Genomic DNA, 17393 nt, shown 5'->3' with positions numbered 1-17393 from the left:
AGCTACCCGGGGATCAACAGTCATAAACGATATTTACTGCAAACTGATATGGCTACCAACGACATTCCGACGACCGTTCTGACCGTCGTTCCGACAACCATTCCGCACGGAGAAAAGCCGGAGAAATTCACCGGAACCGACTTCAAAAGATGGCAGCAGAAGATGTTGTTTTATCTAACAACGCTAAACCTTGTACGGTTTTTGCACGAAGACACGCCAACCGCTACGGAAGGTAGTAAGGTTGCTAGCGATGCGTGGTCTCATGGAGATTTTCTGTGCCGCAATTATATACTCAACGCCTTGGACAACACGTTATATAACGTATATTGTTCTCTGGAGACGGCGAAATCTTTGTGGGAATCCCTTGAGAAGAAATACAAGACCGAAAATGCTGGATTGAAGAAATTCATCGTCGGTCGGTTTCTGGATTTCAAGATGGTGGACTCAAAAAGCGTCTCATCTCAAGTCCAAGATATGCAATTAATACTGCATGATCTGGACGCCGAAGGCATGAAGCTGAACGAGACATTCGCAGTTGCTGCGGTAATTGAGAAGCTCCCTCCGTCATGGAAGGATTTCAAGAATTACCTAAAGCACAAGCAAAAGGAAATATGGCTGCAAGACCTGATCCTGAGGCTACGAATAGAGGAGGATAATCGAAAGTTATCCGACTCCAGAGGAACCAAGCGGACTATAGACGAAATGTCCAACCTGGTCGAGCCGAACGTCAAAAAGTCGAAGCAGTTCAAAAAGAAGGCTCAAGCAAAGAAGTTCAAAGGCTCCTGCTATAACTGTGGAAAGGCAGGACACCTATCCAAGGACTGCAGACGCCCAAAGAAGCCAACCAAGGGGCCAAAGGATGTTGCGAATCATGTCACAACCTCTCTTGAGGACTTGGATCTCACTGCGGTTGTATTTGAAGCCAACTTGGTGGATACCAACCCGAAGCAGTGGTTCATTGATACTGGAGCAACTCGTCATATCTGTTCCGATAAAGCGATGTTCTCCAAGTATACTCCGATAAATGGCAGGAAGCTCTATATGGGTAATTTCACGACGTCGCCAATTGTTGGACTCGGAAAGGTTGTTCTGAAGATGACGTCCGGAAAGGAGCTAACACTCATTGATGTACTCCATGTTCCCGACATCAGTAAGAACCTAGTTTCTGGAGCGGCATTGGTCAAGGCCGGATTTAGGCTAGTGTTCCAGTCAGACAACTTTGTACTTACGAAGAATGGTGTCTTCGTAGGAAAGGGGTACCTAGAAAAGAGTCTATTCAAAATGGTTGTAATGCCTGTACTCCGAAATTTTGATGGTAATAAAATAAATGCTTCCAGCTATGTTGTTGAGTGTTTTAATTTATGGCATGATCGACTCGGACATGTGAATAATAATACTCTCAAACGTCTCGTCAAATTAAATTTATTACCAAACGTCAATGTTGACGGAACACACAAATGTGAAGTGTGCGTGGAAGCGAAAATGACGAAACTACCTTTTCATTCGGTGGAAAGGACAACAACTCCTCTAGAGTTAATACATAGTGATCTATGTGACTTGAAATTTGTGCAAACTAGAGGAGGTAAAAAATATTTTATTACTTTTATCGATGACTGCACAAAGTTCTGTTATGTCTTTCTTTTAAGAAGTAAAGGGGAAGCCCTAGAGGCGTTCAGAACCTATAAAATAGAAGTTGTAACTTGACAAACGAATTAAAATAATTCGAAGCGATAGAGGTGGAGAATATGGTGCACCGTTTGATGAATTTTGTACAGAATCTAGCATTATCCATCAAACAATGGCGCCTTACTCACCTCAATCAAACGGTGTTACCGAACGTAAAAATCGGACACTAAAAGAAATGATGAATGCCTTGTTGATAAAGTCAGGCTTACCTCAAAACTTGTGGGGGGAAGCAATATTATCGGCAAATCACATTCTCAACAGAATCCCTCATAAGAAAAATGATAAAACTCCATATGAACTATGGAAAGGCCGCGAGCCATCGTACAAATACCTGAAAGTGTGGGGGTGCTTGGCAAAGGTCGAAGTACCTAAACCAAAGCAAGTAAAGATCAGACCTAAAACGTTCGATGCGATATTTGTCGGATATGCCCATAATAGTAGTGCATATCGTTTCCTAGTTCACAAATCAGACATTCCTGATATACATGTGGGAACAACCATAGAATCTCGGAATGCGATATTCTTTGAAAACATATTCCCAAATAAAAAGGGAAACGTTGAAAGTGATAACAACGGAAGTTCAAACAAAAATGACGTTACCGAACTTAGCTGTTATAAAAGGACTATTGACGATCAAAGTGAAGAGCCACGTCGTAGCAAACGGGCTAGAGTTGAGAAATCGTTCGGGCCAGATTTCATGACTTTCATGTCAGAAATGGAACCAAGAACATTAAGTGAAGCTCTCTCTAGACCCGATGCTCCAATGTGGAAAGAAGCTGTCAATAGTGAAATTGAGTCTATCATGAATAATCATACTTGGGAATTAGTAGACCTTCCTTCTGGTAATAAACCATTAGGTTGTAAGTGGATACTAAAACGTAAGTATAAAGCTGATGGATCAATTGATAAGTATAAGGTCAGACTTGTAGCCAAGGGGTACAAGCAAGAGGAAGGCCTTAATTACTTCGATACATACTCACCGGTGACAAGGATTACGTCCATACGAGTGCTAATAGCCATTGCAGCATTGTATGACCTTGAAATACATCAAATGGATGTTAAGACTGCGTTCTTAAATGGTGAGTTGGAAGAAGAAATTTATATGGAGCAACCTGAAGGGTTCATGGCTCCTGGAAATGAGAAAAAGGTGTGTCGACTTGTTAAGTCGTTGTACGGACTTAAGCAAGCGCCTAAACAATGACATGAAAAATTTGACAAAGTAATGTTGTCAAACGAATTCAGAATAAATGAATGTGACAAATGCATTTATGTCAAAAACACACCTGAAGGCTATGTAATTGTCTGTCTATACGTAGACGACATGCTAATAATGGGCAGTAATCATGATGTAATCATGACTACAAAGAAAATGTTGACCAGAAATTTTGATATGAAAGATATTGGTCAAGCAGATGTTATATTGGGAATTAAAATTCTCAGGACATCAGAAGAGATAGTTTTAACACAATCCCATTATATAGAATCTGTATTCAAAAAATTCAATGCGTACGATCTCTCTTCAGTGAAAACACCTATGGATCTAAGTCAACACTTAGCGAAAAATCATGGTGAGACCATATCGCAGTTGGAATATTCTCGGATAATAGGCAGTTTGATGTATCTCACAAACTGCACACGTCCGGATATTGCCTGTACGGTCAACAAACTGAGTCGTTTTACGAGTAATCCAAACGACACCCATTGGAAAGTATTGATGCGAGTTCTCAGATATTTGAAATATACTATGAACTATGGATTACATTATGGAAAATATCCCGCTGTGTTGGAAGGATATTGTGATGCTAATTGGATATCAGATACAAAAGACTCCAAATCCACTAGTGGATATGTATTCATGATCGGTGGGGGAGCAGTATCTTGGAAATCCACTAAGCAGACTTGCATTGCTCGGTCAACTATGGAATCCGAGTTTATAGCACTAGACAAAGCAGCTGAGGAAGCTGAATGGCTGCGGAATTTCTTGGAAGATATTCCTAGCTGGGTGAAACCTGTGCCTGCCGTACTAATCCACTGTGATAATCAATCGGCGATTGGAAGGGCACAGAGTAATATGTATAATGGGAAGTCACGACATATACGTCGTAGACATAATACCATTAGGCAGTTGATCTCGAATGGAGTGATTGCAATCGACTATGTTAAGTCCAAAGATAATTTGGCAGATCCTCTAACGAAGGGGTTGAGTCGAGATCAAGTATACTGCTCATCAAGAGGAATGAGATTAAAAATCTACAACTAAAAACGACTGTAGCGGTAACCCAACCTTGTTGACTGGAGATCCCAAGATCTTGGTTCAATGGGACAACGAAGTTACAGAAGTTGTGGTCCAGCACATTAGATAGTTTATCTCTATCCCAATCCTAGGATGAATTTGTGTTGTCCTACCTCATGTAGTGAGGTTAAGCTTATGCTTTTAGTGACTTCTATACCTGATAAGGTGGAGTATGGTAGGATACTCTTGATAGAAGTGTCACCTATGTGAGTGTGAACACAGGCCGCTTCAATGAAACACTCATGAATCCAAGATGGTATCCATGGCCGAAACGGAACCAACCATGAGAACCTAAAGTAGGTGAGATAGATCTCTGTGTGGGTGTTATTGTCTAAGTATACACCAACATCTGAGCAGTTCAAGACATCACGTTCACTGCGCATCCTAGTATACTCGATAGCATTTCACTACGGAAGGTTCAAAGCCACAAGCTACCTCTCCCGATGCAGTGACTTATCGATTGGACTCTTGTAAAATGTCAGCATGCATACACGCATTGCATTAATTTCCATTCATGTGGGGGATTGTTAGATATTGGGGCCTTAAATGGACCAAAACGATTTAGAGGAAGGAAGTCATCAATTGTTGAAAGTCGTAATTGACTTCAAAATTGAAATCTACGATTCGCGTAGATAGATTTAGACTATTAATTTGCTCAAAACCGATTAAGGGTGAATGGGAAATTAATGTTTAAAGTCAGCCCAAAATAACATTTATTATTCATTAATAAAGTGCATGGGAGAATAGTCCCACATCGGAAATTCTCGATGTGTATTCTCTACTTATTAATGAAGATGTGTTAATGGAGTTAACACAAAAAATAAAAGGACAGGTGACCCCTTAGCCCAGGGCGAGCAGGTGCTCGCACCTGTGAGCCCGCCACCCGCCACGTGCGCACGTGCGTAATGGGCGCTTTGTAGGCGCACTTTGCACTTCGTCAGGCTCGTACCTGACGTGGCAGTACCTATGCGGCATACTCGTGGACAAAGGGAGATGACTGGACAGTTGACTTAGGGAATGGATGGCTACCGTTGATCAAATAGGTATGATGGATCGCTTGTGATGCGATCTAGAGCGTTGGATCGCAAAGAGTAACGATCTGACGGCCTGGGATGAGACTTGATCTGAAGCATCGAATCAATGGATCCAGATCCGATGGCCGATGACAATGGGATCTGAGGGTCACAACTCCTCAGATCTGATGGATGAGATTGAAGTGGGCTTGGTGAAGGGTTACAACCCTTCAGAATAGATGATCTAGATCGATCCAGCCCAAGGAACACATTCACTCACCCAAAGGACATTAAACCTCTTCTTACAGTATAAATAGAACTCTCCAGATGATGGAAAAATCACTCAATCCTCTCTTCTCTTCCTCAAGCATTCATCTCATCTTGTGCATTCAAGAGTCCAAGAAGTCTACTAAAAGGTTCGCTGGTCTCGGAAGTCGGAGTGCTACGATTCCGAGACGTTCGTCGTCGTTGTATCTTGGGAACGAATTGCAACAATCCGTTAAGCACCGTAGCGGAGCAATATCGTTTACGGAGATAGTGTCGAACACTAGCCTCGACGATCAGTTTGCATACTCCAAAAGCTACCCGGGGATCAACAGGATCGCACCTAAAGTTTCACCGAGACTTGTTCTCACTGGATCACTCCCCTCTAGTGACTTACCTTACTTACCATTTACAGTCACTTGACTTGTCTTTTGACCCACTAGGTCTTTCTGCCAGTTGTTAGGTCCACAAACCCAAATGGACTTCAGCCAATTGCCAGGTCCCACAATCCAATCAAACTTCCTGCGAGATATCAGGTCACTCCTTGACTTATCTGGACTTCATATAAGTTATCAGGTCCTCAGATCTAATTGAGCTTCAACATGATGCCAAATCCTTTAGACCCGTTAATTCCTACACACTCGGTAACAAGGTTAGACAACACAACATCTAACTTTAATCCATTTGTTATTTATCAAAACCTAAGTTTGACCATTGGTGCTAACTGCACTAATAGTTGACTCGTGTGCGAGCATGATCTGTGCATGTCGAATGTCGGATTGGTCGGGGCAAAAATTGTCTAAGCGAATGAACCAACGTTTTACCACCTAAATATTTTACTTATTACTCAAATTTAACAGATGCATTAATTGATGATTAATAAAGAATCTATAACCTCCAACCGTTTGTGCTAGACGGATTAATAGACAGTAAATGGCTTTAATTCGACCATTGAATACTACAAGGGTCTAAGCTCCTATATAAGGAGGTTGTGACCAAGAGCAAGAAAAAAAATTAATAGCAAAGATTTTCCTCCACCTTCGTTCCCCCAAATCTTCTCTCCGTCCAGCATTTTCGCTCAGTGATTTGCCCGTGATAGCAATCGGATACTTCCTCAGTTCACCACGAACAACTAGTACTTGGTTGTGTAAATGGTTCTGCCGTTGTATCCTGGAAAACAAACATCCATCATAACCTCAAAGCACAGCCAGACAAGGAAGAATCCGTTTTAAGGAAATTGCTTGAAAGAATGTCTCGACATCTTCTTTTTAACACTCTGGAGTCTCCAGTCGAGAGTCTATAGTCGGGACTCTCCAATCAGGACTCTCAAGTCAGGATTCTACCATTCGGACTCTGCAGTCTTCTACAACTCAGATTCTGCAGTCGAGAGCCTACACTTGGGAAGTCAAGAGTCTGCCACTCGGATTATGCAGTCTTCTACAACTCGGACTCTATTTTTCATCCAACTAAATCATCCCAAGCAGCTCTTCCTTTCCTACATTCCTTTCTTACATAGCAGTCTAAGATTATTCACTCAGATCAACTTAACAGATAAGTCTGATAACAATTTTTGCACTGAAAATATATTTCTAATAAGACATTATAGTAAAAGGTGGAATTCACCACCCCTGCAATCTCATACAATCGGTTTCATAATCATCTGTGAAGAAATAAATCGAAAATTATAATTGATCATTACAGAAAAAGTATTTTTCTTGATTTCATCGAGATTCGACCCCTTTTCTAGTATAATAATATCTATTCTACCGAAACTAACTGAACTGTATCCCTTGTCCACTCTCGGCTTCGATACGCACCTTTAATTGACTGATAAAGTTTTCAAATCAACTCTGATGTAGTATTAGGTAGGTAGCCACTCCACGCTTTGTTTGTTCATCTCAAAAGGGTGGGTCCTATATGGGTCAATGTGGTTAGGAGTATAACTATGTGCAATAACATCAGTGAAACAAAATAAATAGGAAAAGGGGTATTGGGCTAACTAGGCAAGTAGGAGAAAAAGGATGAATTCATCCCATTTAAAATTTAAATTTTAATTCTCTTATTATCTTCTTCGATTCGAACAATTATTGAAGGACGACATTCAACGAACTTCTACGTGCTTTTCACAACTTCACGGATCTTTCGTCACTTCTGAAGCCTCTCTCTCTCTGACATGGAAGAAAGGACAGAGACAACTTTGTGTAATTGTGTAGCTTTTACCATTTCAACGGGACCGATGACTCATCGTTACGTTCGATGCACGCATCCTGAAACTTTAAAGAAACAACTGATAGATTTGATGAATTATTTAACTAAAAAACGTTTGATTGCTGTAAGTGGATCTAATGGGATGTTTAGTTGAATAGAAGATGGTTGAATAGTGTAACGAAGTAAAAGATTAATTTTTGACAGATATATTTTCAGTTTTAAATTAATTTAATAATTTATTTCACTTTACATAATTTAAGAATAAATTATAAAAAATATTTAAGATAAATATAATTATTTTTTTACTATAATTGAATTGTTATGAATATTTTTGATTTATTTTAATGAGATATTATGTAAATTAAAAAAATTAAAAATAAACAATTGAAAAAAAATAGATTGATCCAAGTCGGTCTAATCAGTTCGGCCTGTCACACCTATTCATGAGCTGTCAAAATATCTCCAACATTTTACTAAATCACATAAAAGTTTCGATATTATCTAAATCACATCCTTGATTTTTATAATATTCAAATTATATATTATATTTTTTAAATATTTCTCTTTCTCCCTGGGTCTCCGGAAAATATTCTTAATATGCCTATACCTTGAATATGATGTAAATTGATAGTAATAAATTTGTAAATGGTTAAAATAAAAATTTTAAAAATGTTATCTCGATTAATTTATTATTCACAATCTGTGCTATTTGCAGAGCATAAATATATCGAGAAGGTTTTAAAAAATATTTTGATTTGAAATGATTGCTCTTTAGTCTTTGTGTACATCAATCATGATTATTACGTAACACTAAAGTTGGCAGGTAACCAAAAGACGACGACTCGCGTCCATCGTCGCGTGAGGGCGGACTGGGGACTGAAATGGTAGTGCGTGCTAAACGAGGGCATCGGATTCTACTTTCGGGGGAATAATAAAAGTTGAAAGAATTTCACTTCGTGTGTTGTGTTCCACTGTACTGTAGCCGGTCCTCCAAGTCCGAAGTTCCCCTATACTTTGATTCGCCGGCGACGCTCCTCTGCCGGGAGTCAGGAAGCCTCCCAATCTGGGGCTCTTCCTTGGACGACTCACTCGGTGTGGTGTCGGGGCTTGATTTTGGTTTCCGTTGCTTATGGAGGATTCGGCAGGCACGTCGGATCCGGCTGCCACTGCATCGCCGCCCAGGGATTCCGACCGGGAGGTAATTGCTACCGTAAGTTTGAAATATATACATATATAGATTTTGCTTGGTTTATTCGTCTAAGGAATTCTTAGTTTTCTTCTTTTTTTCTACTTCGGAATTAGGCGCAAAAGTGAAGCGAGATCGTACTACTGTTAGTTTTTTTTTCTTCTTCTTTCTTTTTCATGGTTTCCTTCCTAAGTATGCGTGATTGAGGTTCTAAAATATCCCTGCGTACTCTGGTAGAACATGATCGAGTTGAATTTAGTTCCGCCAGCTGATTGTGTATGTCCATCTTACTCTACTGGGAGTTAATAATGGTCTGTCTATGGAGGGGCTTAGTTTAGTAATGTTTAGTGCAGCTGAACAAATAAATTGTTTATTCCTCCAAAATGATTTTGGAAATCTAATGGTCAACGAGACAAGTGAACAAGGGATTATGAGTATTTCATAGTGATGTTATTTGACACCGATTAATCAGTGTTCTGTTTGTTTATACAAAATTTCATGATGATGATGGCACTAGTCTATTTCTTTGGTTTCTTTACTTTACATCCAGTAACATCTTGAGCATTTGCCATTACAAAAATGAATTCACTATCCTAAATGACTTTGCAGTCGCCTGACGGGGATGCAAACACCAGAGGTGAGATTGTAGCTGCTCTTAATTCACGGCGACCAAACCTAGCATCCTTGCAAATTCCTGTAAGAGCATTGGGAAATTCACTTGCTTCTGCAAGGGCATATGCTTTTCCCAGTCCTGGTTCAGCAAGAGCAGGCTTGCCACCCAGGCCGAATTCAACAAGGACAAAATCTTCTATTAGAAGTCTTGTTCAACAAAGGAGTCTAAGGACAAAAGGTTCGAGTTCAGATGGTGACAGAGCAGTTCTCCTAATTCCTGGAACATCTTCTTCAGAAGGACAAGAAAACAAGCCTTCAACATCAAGGCAATTTTCTCTTACCAAGGTCTTTTCCTCAGTTTCAACCAAAAAAACATACTCTTTACCTGTGACACCAGTAACCAGCCAAGATCCGTCTTCTGAACAGGAAAGGCATGTAGTCGATGTCTCTTTCCTCGATGTAAGTTTTATATCCTCAGTTTTCAATTTAAACACTTTCTAGTGCCATGCATTTGTTCTCTCTCCAATTACATATATTCTCTTTAACTCACAACCCTACTCTTTTCTTTCAATTATAGTTTCTTAATATCCTACATATTATATGTGAGTTTCATACTTGGCGGTCAAGACAGATATACAACAAACCATGTTTCACTACTTTACAACTTTCTCGATGTATATGACCTTAAGCGATTTTTGTTGGCTACACCAACTGATTTTTTCCCTATCCCTTTGTTATTATTTTGTAAATCAATTTAGTGTTCCACTATATACAACATGATCACCTAATCCTCTGGTCATTGTTGTAGAGCACAATCAAGACTGTTCATAAGTTAGCCATGCTTCTACCAAAAAAGGGCATTAGTACATTATAAATTGGCAGTGAAGACTATTATATTACTATGAAATTAAACTTGAATTTGAATTTATTAGCAACTGGCCGAGTTAGCCTTCTAAACTTTTTTCCTAAGCTTCTAATTTATAACATAAATGAGAACTTTTATCTAATTGTTCATATATGTGACTAAAGGACCCTGTCACTGTTTACCATGTGTGTTTGTTGGAGCCAACAGAAAAAGGAGGTGCAGACTCAGATTAGACGATCAATTTCCGCACCTGGAAATGCCAAAAATGCAGGTTTGCAGAGAATGGATTCAATTGGTTTTGTGCGAGTTATTTCAACAACTCCTCGTCCTGTTGCTACTGATATTACCATGGAAAGTGATGCTAATGAGACAGTCAATGGTACTTGATTAACTGAACTGATCCACTTATTCTAATTCATGATATTTGATTTCTGTTTATACAATTCTTTGCGAGTAGTAGGTGGATGAAGGAACATCTATTTATCTGTTTGTCTGGCTATGATTATACAAAAAATTTTGAGACAAGAGTGAAGTCTTATCCAAGTATCACGCACTTGTATATCTGCCTAATATCTCGATCATGTATATGATTGCTGATTTAAACATGAAAGAAACTGATACTTGTAAGATATATGGCTTTGCAGTGACTGAGAATGAAGTTGAAGATATTCCAGAAGAAGAGGCTGTATGCAGAATATGTTTAGTAGAACTTGCTGAAGGGGGAGAAACTCTTAAAATGGAGTGTAGTTGCAAAGGGGAACTTGCACTAGCACACCAAGAATGTGCAGTAAAATGGTTTAGTATTAAGGGAAATAAGACATGTGATGTATGCAAACAGGAAGTAACAAACCTACCAGTGACATTGCTGAGATTACAGAATCAACGAATGGTTAATAGGCACACTTCAAATGCAACTCAGCGGCAAGAAGTTGCTACGTACAGGTTATTTTTCTTATTGGAAGTGATCCTTAAAATGATTAACTTGGAGGGAGAAACTGTGTTTCTATATCCAGTTTTTCTTAATATTCATAATGCTAGAGAACTACCATAAGCAGCTAAAATCTGATCCACAATGGATCAGCCTAAGCATACAATTGAACAAGCCTATTGATTTAATTGACCAGTCACTGTTTTTTATATAGATTTATTTGAAGTCTATTTTACTGTAAGATTATCTGTATTCTCTTGCTAGAAAATTTATCATGCATCTAGAAAGTGGATTCCTCAAGGCATTTCTTGCATCTTCTTTTTGCAGTTGTTTGGTATGTTGATCTCTTATTATATTTGAATGTCTTCTATTAGACTACAATTTTTAGATGAAAAAGAATAACCTCCATAATGATCATAATTTTTTATAGCATCATAATGGTCACAAAGAGAACTATTCTCGATTACAGGATGGTATATATTCTCAGTTGAACTTACATGGTTTCCTAATGATAGAAGTAAGAAGGAAATGCTATTTTAGATGAATCTATATTTTAAAAACGTGCACAATCTTTTCAACTAAGCTTGCTAAGGTGGAGAAAGTGGATGAGTTGTTCCAATGGTTTGCAATCAGTTGAAAGTTGAGTTGAAAGTTTTTTCTGTTGCTTATGCAATCCCATTTAATATTCTATCACATGTATTTATGTGGAAATCGTGTTCAAATATGCATTTTTATAATCACTCTTTGCTATTAGGAATCGTAGAAAAGTTTGATTTGATTAGTAAACATTTTGCATTGATGATTTCTAGCAAGGTTTAACATATTATTCCGTGCTAAAGTTTTGGTCTCTAGCTAGAAGAGTATGGTTTTGAATATCATGTTATGCTAGCACGTAACAAACTTTAGCTTAAATCAAAGTGTGACAAATCAACTCAAAAGTTTAATCATATAACAAATCAACTCAAAGTGTAACAAACTTTCTTGCACTTAGCTTGTTCAAATTAGAAAGTTAATTTAATTAAAATTTTGGATCAAATTGCTAATATATAGCAAGCATCTCAACAAATAATTATACCATAGTTCCTGCATTTAGATGAGAGCATTTGATTCTTACAACATCCTAATGAGATCAACTCAATTTTCCAAGAACCATATTAAATAATGCTCCTAGGATTTGATTTCTCTACACGTTTATAAATATATGTTGGTTGATCAGTAAGAGTTGGACTTAGACTAAAATGGAATAAACAAAGGATATGGATAGTTGGATACATCTCGATTGTTTTACTTTAGCATCATTCCTCTTTGTTGTTGGTGGTGATCTAATTGGTGGTTCCCCTCATTCACTTCGAACCCTTTTCATGGTGTTTCATCTCTCCTTGATCAAAAGACAAAATTGAAGGAGTTACATAAATAAAATCTTCTCGACTCACCAAAACTGTGTTGACACAGGTGACACAATAAGATTTACCCTTGTTTGTTTACATAGTGATATAGTATTGATATCCGTTAGTGGTTGGAATGATATATTTTAGTTGTACCTATCGATATTGATTGGTGCTTGAAATCAATATTTTTCAAAATGGTGATCTCTAGAGGGCACAAATATTTGTCATATATTACCTAATATCAAAAAAAAATTGTCATATATGTAGACCTCTCTAATAATAATTAAGAATGGATGAAGTTTTGAACAGACTATTACTAGATTTCTATGAAATGGAACAATGAACAAAGTTTCTCATATAGTCATATGAAGCTTTGAGCATATTTTTTGCTGCAAACTGCCTATTGGAAAAAAACCATGATTAGAGGTGCATGTTTTCCTTGAATATATGCATTTCTATTACTCATAAACAACAACAACAACCAAGCTTTTTCCTACTAGGTGGGGTCGGCTGTATGAATCCTTTTATGTCATTGAGCTCTATCTCTTATTATATCATCATTTATATTTAAATAAATTTTATCTTGTTTTATTATTGCTAACCAAGTCTTTTTTAGTCCTCCTCTTCCTCGTTTGATATGCATGTTTATCATAGTTTCACATCGCCTAACTGGAGCATTTATTGGTCGTCTAAGTACGTGTCATCTTAAACGTGTCTCTCGGAGTTTTTCCTCAATAGATGCAACTCTGACTTTCTCTCTAATGCTCTCATTTCTTATTTTGTCCATCTTCGCATGTCCACACATCCGCCTTAACATCCTCATCTCTGCAACTCTCATCTTCTGCTCATGTGCTCGAGTTATAGCCCAACATTCAGCTCCATATAACATAGCAAGTCTAACTGCAGTTTTATAGAACTTACCTTTAAGTTCTATTACTCATAGAAGATAGTTATTTATGCTTAGCCGATTTCGGCTTAATCTTGTGGCAATTTGTATGTGTGTGTATAGTTTGACTATAGCTAATCTTTTCTGCATTTTCCTGACAGGGTATGGCAGGATGTTCCTGTTCTAGTCATGGTCAGCATGCTTGCTTATTTCTGCTTTCTGGAGCAACTTTTAGTAAGGCATCTCGAGAACAAAAGTTTCCCATTGCTTTCTCTCTTGAAAGGACAAAAAAATATATTCTTCATATGATTTTTTGCACACTTGTTCCATTTAAGTTTGGTGAATTCAGATTACATGTGACTTCAACAAACACTTTAATTTAACAGGTTACTGAATTGGGTCCCCGAGCTCTTGCCATATCATTACCCTTTTCCTGTGTTCTGGGCCTCCTCTCTTCCATGATAGCTTCAACAATGGGTAAAACATTTTTCTACTTTTGTTTCTTGTTATGTTTAGTAATGGCTTTCATATATCCAGTATCCCGATTAGTTTTTTTTGTGCAATTGAATATAACAGGGGAATCGAGGATTGTCATTGCTGTTGTTTTTATATTCTAGTCTCTAGCCCAGTTTGATAAGCTTTATGTTGAAACATGAATCTGACTGTTCTATTGACAGTAAGCAGGAGCTATGTTTGGGCCTATGCATCCTTCCAGTTTGCAATTGTGATCCTCTTTGCGCATATTTTCTATAATGCGGTAAGATGATTTCCTCAGATTTCCCACCCCAATATGTACTATAATTTCTTGATTCAGCTGAAAATAGCTCATATCCTTGTTTTTATTGCAGCTATCAATAAGCGCTGTTCTTTCCATCTTACTTTCCTCATTCACTGGCTTTGGCATTGCAATCAGTACAAACTCTTTGCTTGTTGAGTATCTAAGGTGGAGAATTAGGAGAAATTCACGCTCAACACAATGGCAAGATGAGATTAGGCAGCAGAATGGATCTACAGACCTTCCTGAAGCTGAAGATGGAAACAACATAAGGCGGCAAGATTTGGAGAATCAAATCCAAAGTCCTAATCCTTTGCCACATGGGTGAAATGATTTATATTGCTTTTGAGGTACCTTGCTGATGGCTTGATGCAACAACTACAAATTATATTCATAAATGTTTTTTTGATCATGTGCCCAATTGATTCAAGGCTTGAAGCTCAGGTTCTTGAATCATATTAAAGTGATTTTCAGAAAATTTTCATTGGAATTTCTGCTATTCGTCCAACATATATATCCCAATATTCTAAGTAAAACCAGCCTAACTAGCTTGATAGAGGCCAGAGACTGTACATTCCCCATCCCAGTTCATTGGTCAAAAGCTCCAGTAATTTCTGTATCGATTGCAAGTAATAGCACACTCCTAAAGAGGGCTATGTTGAAGGACTTTAGTGTCTTCCAAATAAATTCTCTTAAATTGATTTCAATGAGGTGATCAGAGATGAATTGGGAGCCATGAGAATGTTGTTTGTGAATGCTTGTATGTAATGGAGCTAAATGAACTTTAACAATTTGTAGTGATTCTTAGTAGTGAAAAACTGCATATTGTAAAACTCCGGCAATTTCTATGTATTTCTTTTCCTTTTATATCAAGCAGTGTGGGAAAGGCTTGTTTCCTTCCCAGACTAATTTCTTGTGCTAGTGATCGGACTCCTTGCACTTTCTCGTGGGAAACTAGGGGTGCCTAGGTTTAGATGGCTCTGATAGTCATTCGAAACTCCTCAGTCTTTGCTAATTCCTTCGCTGAGATGCTTATATGTGTGGCTCTGCCTTCAGGTTTGTTCTATGTTCAATGCGCTGGATTCAGGCTGTCTTCCTATTTTTTCTTACTTATATTTGCTTTGTGCGTTCAGCAGATCGACAATCAGTTACCTATTGGAGGATCCATTGTGTGTCATGCCCTCGAGCATGGTTGTGCTCACGTATGAACAGACCATGACCTAATGATCCAGTGGTAAGGTGTCGTGTACTTGACTTCACTAGGAGAATTTGTGCCATCGACAAACAAATGATTTCTTTCCTTGTGTTTTTCTCCTTGTTGCTTTATGTCTTCCTAATTTCTCTAGGTTTTTTTCCCAGTCATAGATTGCTTTTCATCCTTGATCAGCCTTCATTCTTCTGTATCAGTTTGTATTTGTGTTGCAAACGACTTACTCATTTGTTTTTGCAGATTCTATCTCTCTCTTTTTAACTCCAATAAACATACAGTCTACTATCATAAATAAAATTTTGCATGCAATTTTTATTGTCAAAAATTTTTATTTTCACTTCTTAATCAAATATAATAATAGATATCAATTTACCTAATTGTCCTTTATATTTTTTTAGATATAAAAATCTAAAAAAATATAATTCTTTTTAAATTTAGTATATTAAATTAAAATCTAGTATATATTTTTTTTATCAAATTAAGGATAAAAAAATATACTAGATTCTCTTTAAATAGTACTTAATTGAATGAAAAATATATTAAATTATCTTATTTAGAACACATTATATTAAGTGAGAAAAAAATCATATTCAATTTTTTAATCTCTAACCAAATATAATAGATACTAATTACTTAATTGCTTCTCATATTTTTTTTAGTTATAAAAAAATTTAAAAGTAAGTATAATTTTTTTTAATTTAGCACATTAAATTAGAATTTAGTATATTTTCTATCAAATTAATTATTTTTCCACTTAAATCCTATGAAAAATATATTAGATTTTTTTAAAAAATAATGTTGAATTTAGGAAGAATTATATTAAGTAGGAAAAAAATTATACATAAAAAATATACTCGATTCTAATTTAAAATGTTAATTTATTTTAAAAAAATTTATATAAAAATTCTAAGAGAAGTAATTAAATAACAATGTTATTCATTCAAATCGAAGTGTCCACTGGTTGATTGACAGATAGAGAATTTATAGAGGAGCTGAATAAATTGCAAGCAGCGTAACACGTGTTTGTCGAGTCGGTCTTAAAGTACCATTGTTGATGCTTGGAATGCTGTTTGGCACTACAAGCGAAGAGTTGACACTGACACCAAACAACTACTGCTGGTTGTGTATCCATGCTGCCCACTCCATTCACTGAGCATTCTTTTCCATGAAGTGCTGGTAACATAACAACAGTTTGGAAGGAGGTATTAGATTGTGTTGCATCTAAATGTTCTTTTCCATATGACTAACAAGTTTATTGAATGCATACACACCACGAAGATCCCTTGCGACCAATTCTTGCACAGGAGGCTGCTGTGAAGGAAATACTTTTTCTGTGGCTCGACAAGGAACGGAAAAATCACCATGTGTGCTTGTGTGTCATTTGCAGTCAAAATTTTACAAGAGCAATTGGTTGGTTGTTGTTGTTTGCCGAGAGCATCCAATTCTATAGGAAGATGAGGATCATTTTGCTCTAGAACCAAGGACAGAGTCAGAAATTTTATATTGAGGGGGCGAAATATATGTATTTATATTGAGGAGAGGTGATCATGTCGTTGCCTCCCATTCGCCAACAAGTTTAGAATATGACTCTCATGCATGGCCCTATCACACAATCAAATTGATTGACCCTTTAGCTATATCATTATGACTATGGTACCTATAATTATCTTAGATACTCGTCCTCCTCGTTTAATTAACACATAAGTTTAGATATGTTCTATTATATGCATGTTACATTGTCTAAAGTTGTCCTAAGAATTGAGGATCATAATTGTTCACAAAAATAGGCAAGTAGTTTGCTAGCAAAACTTAATTTGCATGCACACTCAAAACTCCAAGCTAAGTTTAGATTTGTATGGGGTTCAATCACTCAACATTAGGGATATGTTTGAATGTCTAATCGTTTGAGTTAACAAGTTGATCGTATATAATAACTCCGTCTCATCTAAGAATAATAAATGAACCGAAAATAAGAGACTAACATGGAACCCTAGCCCTCACTCATGTTTCTAAGCACAAATGATTGTATCAGTATGTATCTATTGCAAATTATATTAGTTTATTTGTCATTATAATCTC

At 37.2% G+C, this 17393-nt stretch overlaps 1 protein-coding gene across 3 annotated transcripts; it reads left to right on the top strand.

The window, feature by feature from the left end:
- Positions 1–8287: 8287 nt before the first annotated feature.
- Positions 8288–14977, top strand: LOC121976804. Of its 3 annotated transcripts, XM_042529161.1 has the most exons (9): positions 8288–8674; positions 9260–9607; positions 9689–9721; positions 10335–10506; positions 10772–11069; positions 13491–13563; positions 13716–13806; positions 14007–14086; positions 14178–14977. In XM_042529161.1, the coding sequence occupies exons 1-9, from the start codon at positions 8594–8596 to the stop codon at positions 14430–14432; spliced, it is 1431 nt and encodes a 476-aa protein (XP_042385095.1). In that variant the 5' UTR covers positions 8288–8593; the 3' UTR covers positions 14433–14977. The 3 variants fall into 3 exon arrangements, with proteins under 3 accessions (XP_042385095.1, XP_042385093.1, XP_042385094.1); XM_042529159.1 differs by having other exon boundaries at positions 8290–8674; positions 9260–9721; XM_042529160.1 differs by having other exon boundaries at positions 8292–8662; positions 9260–9721.
- The last annotated feature ends 2416 nt before the right edge of the window (positions 14978–17393 follow it).

This window comes from Zingiber officinale, chromosome 4B, assembly GCF_018446385.1.
Source record: "Zingiber officinale cultivar Zhangliang chromosome 4B, Zo_v1.1, whole genome shotgun sequence".
NCBI classification, from domain to species: Eukaryota; Viridiplantae; Streptophyta; class Magnoliopsida; order Zingiberales; family Zingiberaceae; genus Zingiber; species Zingiber officinale.
This window is presented reverse-complemented; position numbering and strand designations above follow the sequence as displayed.

Excerpts from the sequence above, each read along its gene's own strand:
- LOC121976804 (XM_042529159.1), top strand. The coding sequence starts at position 8,594 with ATGGAGGATTCGGCAGGCACGTCGGATCCGGCTGCCACTGCATCGCCG. Across the intron at positions 9,722-10,334 it reads TCGATGTCTCTTTCCTCGAT|AAAAAGGAGGTGCAGACTCA; the intron begins GTAAGTTTTATA and ends TGGAGCCAACAG. Across the intron at positions 11,070-13,490 it reads CAAGAAGTTGCTACGTACAG|GGTATGGCAGGATGTTCCTG; the intron begins GTTATTTTTCTT and ends TTTTCCTGACAG.